Genomic DNA, 9,028 nt, shown 5'->3' with positions numbered 1-9,028 from the left:
TTTACTTTCATGGCAAAAAAAAATTGAGATAATTTATAAATTAGAATCATTAGGCCTCATGGTATAAAAAATATTTTTTTAAAAAATACATTTCAACACATTACTCAATTTTCTTGCATTAATTTTCAGTTTTATAGTATTTTTTTTTTCTAAAAACAATACAATAACGAGAAAAATAAACAATTAATGAAATTTCACTATTATTTAAATATCTTATTAAAATTGAAAAAACTATATATATCGTGCATATATTGCACGAGTTAAACTAGTTAAGAAACTAATTAGATAAACATTTAAAAGATTATTTCATTAGTTATGGTAAACATTAGTTTGTACATCAATTTTGGATGCTATATACGTGAATACGTCAGAATCTTTCTCTAATTATCTTCTTATTGTGTGCCTAATTAGCTTCTTATTGTGTGCCTTAAAGGGCACACGTTAGGGAAACCGTGTATCAAATTAGGTCCTTTCTTTAATTCTCACAGGAAAACCACCTTTCATCTTAGCAGTCAAGGTAGGTTCATAAACAGGCTCAAAACCTTCCTCGGCGACCGGAACAACCTTAAACTTAGCCAATACACCTGCAGCCACCCTTTTCATCTGCAAAAAAGACATGTCCTTTCCTATACAAATCCTAGGCCCGGCTTGAAAAACCGGGTATGAATACAGGTCACGAGGCACAAATTCCCATTTGGTACCCCCTGCATCAGTTTCCACCTCCTTCAGCCATCGCTCTGGCCGATACTCTTCCCAGTCGGGTCCCCATATCCTTTCGGACCTACCCATAGCATGAGGTACGAACATTATCCTCATACCCTTTTTGACGAGGGTGCCATCGGGCAACGTGTCATCACTTGCAGCTTGCTTGGTACCCATGGGTACCGGTGGGTATAGTCTCATGGACTCGCAAAAGGCGGCATGGGTATACACCATTTCTTTCACTTCATCAAAGACATTCGAACTGTCATCTGTTTGTTTCCTGGTTTTTCCGATGTTCTGTATCTCTTTTACTATCTCGTCTTCCACTACTTTGTTCTTATGTAGGATCCAAAAGAACCATGTCAAAGCGGCTGATGTCGTGTCCCTTCCAGCTAGCATAAAAGTGATGATGATGTCGACGACTGTTTTATCTTCCCAGTAGCCCGATTTTAGAAACCTTGACAGCAAATCCTCTGATTCCGATATGGAGGATTCTGACATATCCTGTTTTTTCCTCCGTACAACGGAATTGGAAAACTCGTGTACCTTGGAAACAGCTTCTTTCAGCTTTTTCTCAGACCCAATGTCGAAAAATTTTTGAATTTTCCAAATGAATGGTAAAATGATTCTGAATCGTAGAGTGCTAAGCATCACAGCATCATCGAAAGCATCAGCAAACTTCGCTTCTGGCAAAGACGGTAACAAGTACTCTGGGTCATAACCAAAAGCTATCTTGCAAATATTGTCAAATGTAAACCTTTGAAGTATGTCTTGAAGATCAAGCACTCTTTGAGTCTTGGCCGCGTCCTTTAGGATTGGTATCAACCTCTCGGAGAGCTCAGAATCAACGACAGTCTCAATAAACTTCCGTAATGATTTGGTGTTGAATTCATGGCTAGCAATGCGCCTTTGTAACTTCCATTCCTCCCCATCAACGTTGAGAATTCCGTCACCTAAGAAGTCTTTAAGATTAGTCTTAAAAATTGGACCTTTTTCGTAAATAGAAAACTTAGTCTTGAGGATGTGCTCCACGTTGGCCGGGTGACCTGTTATAATTCTCGGCTTTTCAAATGGACGGTGGATGACAAAGGTTGAGGACGGCGAGGAGTGTACAAGGCTGCACATCCATCGAAAAATGGCTTCGTTGCCCTTGTGCCTATAGATGGCAAACAAATGACCAATCAAAGGGTACGATTTAGGCAAGCTAGTATTATTATTTTTTGGTTTCGAGTATATGATCTTGATGAATAGGGAGACAAATAATGGAAGTAATAAAAACAGCAAAAGTCGAAAAATCATCTTGTTTCGCTAAAATTATATCGTCGACTTAATTCAGTGAATATACTTGGTTTGGCTATATATTGTCATAGAAGCATAACTGAAATGGCGGTTCCGTTATTTGCTCAACAGTGTATCACTGTGTAAGATTCATACATACAACTTCTTAAAGCTGCTTCTAATTTAATTAATTAACGGCGAAATTGATTAACACACCGTATATCTTCTCATTACCACTTAATTAGGTGAACTAGATATTAGTGTCGGCTTTTTCAATGACTAGTATCGATATTAGGCTAAGAAAAAAAGAAAAAAGATGACGTGTTATTAATGTCATATAATGACGCATGTAAATACTCAAATAAAACCGCTTAGGTTAGATACGGAGTACTTCACATAAATGATACTCCCTCCCAGTCACTATAATGTTCCCTCTTTCCCGAAACGGATTATTCAACTAATGTTCCCCTTTCTATTTTTAGAAACTTTTACTCTTATTTTATTCATTCCTCTCTCCTATCACCAAACCCCACACAACTTTTTTACTCCTATTTTATTATTTTCCTTTATGTTTTGGCCCCACAATTCTTTATTTAACTACTAATAATTCATCCCTCTCTCCTATCACTAACCCCACACAACTCTTTTACTCCTATTTTAATACTTTTCCTAAAGTATTGTGCCAAAACAAAATGGGAAGATTATGATGAATGGGAGGGAGTATGAATTACTAACCTGTTGGTGCCACATATAAGATCGTCTCATATATGCCCATAAAACATACTTCCTGCAAACTACAGTACCAAGATATTTGAAAAGATATGCAATTAAGTATCTACCAGTCTACCACCTTGAGCTGATAAACTTCATCATAAACAATAAAAGATTGTCATTTGTCTTGGTAAAAGTAAAAAAAAACCAAAATTAAGAAAAAAAGAATAACAAAAAAAGACGACACATAAATACTCAAATAAAACCGCTTATGTTATATATTTCATAGATACTCACTCTGTCCCAGTCATTTGTTGTCTTTTTCTTTTTGGGGTGTCTCAGCCAATTGTTGTCCTTTCTATTTTAAGAATGGAGTTAATGAGTAATTTGATCATTCACAATTAATTTGCTTCACTTGTCATTTAACAATTGGTCCCCTTCTCTTTTCTTGGTCTTTGTGCCAAAATCAAAAGACAACAATTGACCGGGACGGAGGGAGTATGAATTAACGCGTTGTCGTGTTGGTGCAATAATATGTAAGATCGTCTCATATACGGAGTATATTTCCGGTGAAGCACTGAGGTAAAACCCAAAAAAACTCATACAAGACCGTTGTACGCTAGCTACAACAACGATCGAGTACTCATACAGTATATTGTAATCATACAATAGTCGTACACAAAACCGACTTGAAGTATCCTTATTGTGGTTGAACCTAGCAAATGGGTCAACTTGGGGTCGGGTTTTCTGGCCAACAATTTATCGGGTTGTTCTGGGTTGCTTTGGGTCATTCTGGGTCAGGATTTTGCCTTAACCAAGTCATTTTAGATCTACTGGGTTACTTCGGGTTGGGTCACTTTTGGACCGGTTCATTTCGGGTGTATTGGGTCAAGTTCAGGTCACAATTTTCGACTCATTTGAGTCTCGGGTCGGGTCAGCTTTGTTAGGTCTAGTTGAACCCCTACCATCCTACAAACTACAGTACTCAGATATTGGAAAGACTGCAATTAACTCTGCAATAATTATCTCACTGATCTGTTACTGTTAACTATCTAATCCACATTTACTCTTGTAATGACTTTTACCTTATCTGCTTATATTTACTTCACCATAAACCATGAAACACTATCCTTTGCACAAGTAAAAGTTTAAGAGTAAACCAAAAAATGAAGCACATTAGGCACAAAAAGAGCAATGTACGTTTCTCATACCTTCCCGGAAAAATCATCTTCAAAATCTCCAAAAAACTCGAAACTAGAGACGAGATTCTTCGATTTAAGCAAGTCTGTTCGAAATGGCGTAAACGTTCTCTTACACTTCCAACAAACTTGTTATCCCTTAACTTACCTCTTCCTCAGACCATAAAAGACAACTCCAAAGCATTTCCGTTTCACAATTCCAAAAACGCTTTAGTTCTTCGAGTGAGTAACATTTATCTAATCACGCCTTCTCAAGATACCGCCAATGATCAATAACCGTGGATGGTCATGGCTGAGGAGTTGCACCCGGGAAAAATCAAAGTTCGACATGCCTTGACAGCGAAAAGAGTCGAAAACTTCCCACCCTTCTTGGATATGAACCAGTTCAAGGCTTTAAAGCTCGCGGAAGGGTACAACTTTAAGTCCTCCAACTGTGTTCAGAAGGTATTACTCTGCTCAAACTCTGCTTCTTCTGTACAAGTCCTAGTGTTGTATTACAAGGGCGTTTTAGGAAAACTTTCCTTAGATGTACTAGAAAGCAGACATGTGAACAATGATGACGACAACGATGATGACGAGGAGGAGGAGGAGCTGTTATACAGTTGGGAGAACTTCAGGGTGCGCCAAGGTGGCACATTACAGTTCATGTACTTGGATGATGTGGCAATGTTCAAGGGTACGACATGTGGTATAGACAGGAAAGGGAGGCTGTACATCTTGAACACGGATTCAATGTCCATGTTAAACACAGTTGTCTTATGTTCTAAACCTATCTATAGGGGCGACAGGCCTAACAACAGAAGAAAGCGGTTGGTGGTTGACCCGACATCAGGAGATCTTCACCTAGTCGTTCGTGAGAGACTTCAGGTTGCTGGAAAAGTGAGGTTTAAGGTGTACAAGCTAAATGAGCAAGAAAAATGTTGGGATGTGGTACAGAATATAGGGCATGAGAAAGTGTTGTTTGTAGGGATCGATCATTGTTTTTTCGCAATGGCTAGGCATTTTCCAGGGTGTGATGGGAACTCTATAGTCTTTGCATCTCACTGTTTTACGCAGTATAATGGATGTGATGCTCCTGATAACTCTTTGTTTGACGATGAAGAGACTGAGGTTGGAATGTACCGGTTGGGGGAAGGGGATAACTTTCGGTTGCTATCCTTGGAGTGCCCTGAGTTTGCTGGAATTATTTGGCCTCCACCAACTTGGTTTTGTACCAGGTATGACTCTGAAATCGACCTCCTGAGAACCAAGATAAGCACAGAAAACTCTTTTTAGTGAATATTTAATTATGAAGTACTCCGTATATAAAATGGAAAACCATATAGACAATCATGCGAAAAAATTGCAGTAATCGGTAGGTCCGTGATATGGTGATCTACAGTGTATTATTTTAACTATGTATTGACATGTTTTTGTGTTTTGAAGGGAATGCGGCGAGGATACAGAAGGAGATGTCACTAACCGATCTCCGGAAATGGGCAATAGCAGCTTTGAATGCTTGTCTGATGATCATGTTGAAGGTCTACTGTCAAAATCATCATCTGGTGAAACTGAATGCACTTCTAATGACGATAATGACAGCGATGTTGTGATGCTATCAGATTCTCCTGGTAAAGATGAAGAGATGGAATCAGAATGCTCAGATGAAGATGTGGAGATGCTATCAGATTCACCTGATAAAGATGAAGAGATGGAATCAGAATGCTCAGGTGACAGAGAATCTAATGCTTCTGGTGGAAGTTTCTCCGACCAGATAAAGAAGGAACATTCCGATGCTCAAGAACAAACATCAGAGGAACATTCTGATGCTCAGGAACAAACAACAGCAGCGCATTCGGATGCTCAGAAGCGAACAACAGCAGAGCATTCAGGTGCTCAGAAAAAAATAACAGCTGAGCATTCAGATGCTCCGGAACAACCTGTAAATGACCATTTTGCTTCGCCTTGGCTTGGATCTGAGGCAGATGGTAACCTTTACTTCCCATAATTATTGACCTTTTACAAAGACATTGTTAGTTGCACGTTTCTAAATCCATATATTCTCACTAATATGAGCAGAATTCATGGAAGCGAATGTCTGTGATTCCAATAGGACGCCTGTGACTCCTTCCTCATCAGTAAGCATGCCTTTTACACTTTTATTCTGTTACAATACTAAGATAAGCTGTCATCACTAGGTAGGATTGAGTTTCACTACCATCCTCTCACATGCATTTCGGATGCACATGAAACTTGGTGACACCCTATCAACATCCACTACAAATTCATCAAAACTATCATATTGACTCAACTCCAAAGCGAGAAGAACTAAGCTAAGTAGACCCGAACCATAAAACAGTAGCAACATGACCTGAACTTGATCACAGGTGTCCGAAATTTGAAAATAAACAAACAACTTTCATTGTCTCTCTATGCAGGTTCGTCAGAAATCCTCTACTGTCAAGTTTAAGGGAGTAGACATCAGATCCGAATTATTACCAACTTTGCAAAATATTTGGGCTAAGTACGGAGATCTTTTCACCGAGGATACTATCCATAGCAAGAAAATGCTAGCTTGTGCCATGGAGGAGCTAGCAGAGCTTATACTCACCCTGAAAGATACAAGAAAAAGAACATTGACCGATTCTGAGGTTGATGAAATGAAGTCCACCGTGTCCGACATTAAGCGTGCCGGCTTAAAAGTCCAATGGTTAGAGCCTATCATAGAGGCAGTAGTTGCTAACAATAAGAGAAAGGCTAAAGTTGAAAAAGAAGAAAGGGAGTACCTTTCTCTGTCTGCTAAGATTAAGCAAGAAACGGACGAAGAAAGAGATCGTTTGTTGACTAAGATGTTGTGATTTTCTTGGCGACGGGATTTAAGGTGTTGTGACTTGTTCATGTTTTGTCACTGTGAAGCTCATTCAGGTCGGTCACTCAAATCAGTTGCGTAAATAGTATGTATATCAGTATCGGTTGCAGTATTTTGCTGACATGCCTGATCTAATCTCACGCGTCATCAAATAGACATGTCGTACTCAGTCTGTATAATAAGAACTTAAAACCTATGGTTTGGTTTGAAAGTGTAAGCTATGTAATGTATTGTGTGTTCAGTATGATGTCCTATTTTCTTGTTCCCATAACTACTGCTATAGCAATAGCAAGCATGGAAGACTCGTCTCAAGTAATATGGTTCTAATCGGGGAATTACGGTCAAGTTATAATATTAAGGTCAAGTGTCAACTAGAATAGCTGGTAAAGTCATCATGTGACTAGCACGCCACACTATTCTGTACGGAGCATTATAAATACTTCGGTACTATAATCTGGATTAATGCTTTAAGCTATGTAATGTGTTCTGAGTTTAGTATAAAGACTTTCTGGAGTTTCAAGTGTTTAAGGTTCAGCTATGTGTTGGTCTTGGATGCTGTATTTCTCTCCCGAGCATCGAAAATACGACAAAATGAACCACCAACAAAAAAAAATACCTGAATGTGCAAGATGTGATCAACAAGAATGAGTTTCCTTACAAATGTGTCTTACAGCCGGAAGTCCACTTTTTTGTACATCAAATTCTCCTTGCTGATTAAAACTTGGTGTAAAAGAGTAGGGCTTCTCGCGGCTTGTATTCTAGAACTGTATGGCCAGAACGATACAGCAGGAACAATCAAGTCAGATTTATGATATATCAAGGCTTTTGAATAAGAAGACGGAATTAGGGACCCAAAAAACAAGAGACAATTTCAATAAGCATGAACACAAACCTTTACAGTGAGAAACTAAGATTATACTCATATCCGCGTGTAAACCTGAAAAACAAACACAAGATGGATTAATCATTCTTAGACTTCGCGGCAATAAACATAACATCAGACGTATTTAGCACTGTTTCCCCAAAAAAAATTATGACGCATAGCAAAAATTGACCGAGGCTTGACGATTGACTGTTATTTAAAATTCAGGGAGACATGTCGATTTATTACGTCATATTCCAAAGCCAAATAAAAGATAGAGTAACTTTGATTCCATTGGAAATACATGGGATTTCTGAAGAAATGGTTCCGAGACACCCGACCACTTGATTGTTGGAAAACCATGGCCACCAAGGATCCACTGTTTGTATCCAAGATATGACGCCCATGACTCACTTCCGATGTATGGGACACACATGTCATGGTCTCCACTGTCATAAATTGAAGGAACAAACCATCTTGTTAATGTCACTACAATTCCACAACATATCAGACCACTTTTCACAATACTTTATTGGTATAAATATAATGGATAAAAGATATTACTCCAGAAGTTAGAAACTTATACCTGTATATGAGGACGCGATAGCCCCGTTGAGTGAGGTTTCTGTGGTAGCCAACCATGCTACCAGTATCATGACTGCAGCTAATCTTGTTTGTGCACAGCTGCCAAGTCCCACTTCCCTGGTGCATCAGAGTATAGCAAATAAAGGTCTATAGATTGTGCCGTTATAGAGCAACAATAAAAGCCAAGGCTTAAGCAAGCCTTAATCCCAAATTGTTTGGTGTTGGATAACATGAAATATGAATCGCTATTGAAACTGTCAATAAAATAGTAAAATAAAGAAAATCTGAAATGAAAATAAACAAAAATGATTGGAAAACACATTAAATAGTCAATAATAATATTGTGTGCGCAAAGATCTGAGCCCTCCCCTGTTCATCAGTGAACAACCGAACAAGGTTCTAGAGATTGAGCAGCAGACAGCAACAATACCAACAGCAGCAATATACACGCTAAATAAACAATAAATGAGGCTAAGAAACGAATTACTCCCCATGTATCTGGTCAATCTGGATATTACAATGGCAATGCAGCTCATGATCACAGCTTCTTGAATCCGATATCAAATATATCAGGGTTCAATTTTTCTGGGCGCGTAAAGGGGGTCGCAAGGGAAATTATCTATGCTGTTGGGTTTTACTATAACAAGTCAGAGTACAATGTGCACAATAATCAAATTTTAAAAATGAATTGCATTACACACAACACAGGCCGCAGAGATCACAGTCACTGAATGCAATGTTCATTGGCTCCATCAGTCGAAGACTGATGCTTCCTGTGTGCAAATCAGAAAACAGAAAGGCAGACAGGCATGCATACAAGAAAATAACCACAAACAAAAGAAA

At 38.6% G+C, this 9,028-nt stretch overlaps 1 protein-coding gene across 1 annotated transcript; it reads right to left on the bottom strand.

Annotated features, from left to right (window-relative positions):
- Positions 1–247: 247 nt before the first annotated feature.
- LOC141652584 (cytochrome P450 94A2-like) lies at positions 248–2,011 on the bottom strand. Its single transcript, XM_074460117.1, has one exon. It carries the CDS (start codon positions 1,999–2,001, stop codon positions 463–465), a length of 1,539 nt encoding a protein of 512 aa, XP_074316218.1. The 5' UTR covers positions 2,002–2,011; the 3' UTR covers positions 248–462.
- Between the last annotated feature and the right edge of the window lie 7,017 nt (positions 2,012–9,028).

Source organism: Silene latifolia, chromosome 4 (assembly GCF_048544455.1).
Source record: "Silene latifolia isolate original U9 population chromosome 4, ASM4854445v1, whole genome shotgun sequence".
NCBI classification, from domain to species: Eukaryota; Viridiplantae; Streptophyta; class Magnoliopsida; order Caryophyllales; family Caryophyllaceae; genus Silene; species Silene latifolia.
This window is presented reverse-complemented; position numbering and strand designations above follow the sequence as displayed.

Coding starts and splice junctions, on each gene's coding strand:
- LOC141652584 (XM_074460117.1), bottom strand. CDS start 2,001: ATGATTTTTCGACTTTTGCTGTTTTTATTACTTCCATTATTTGTCTCC.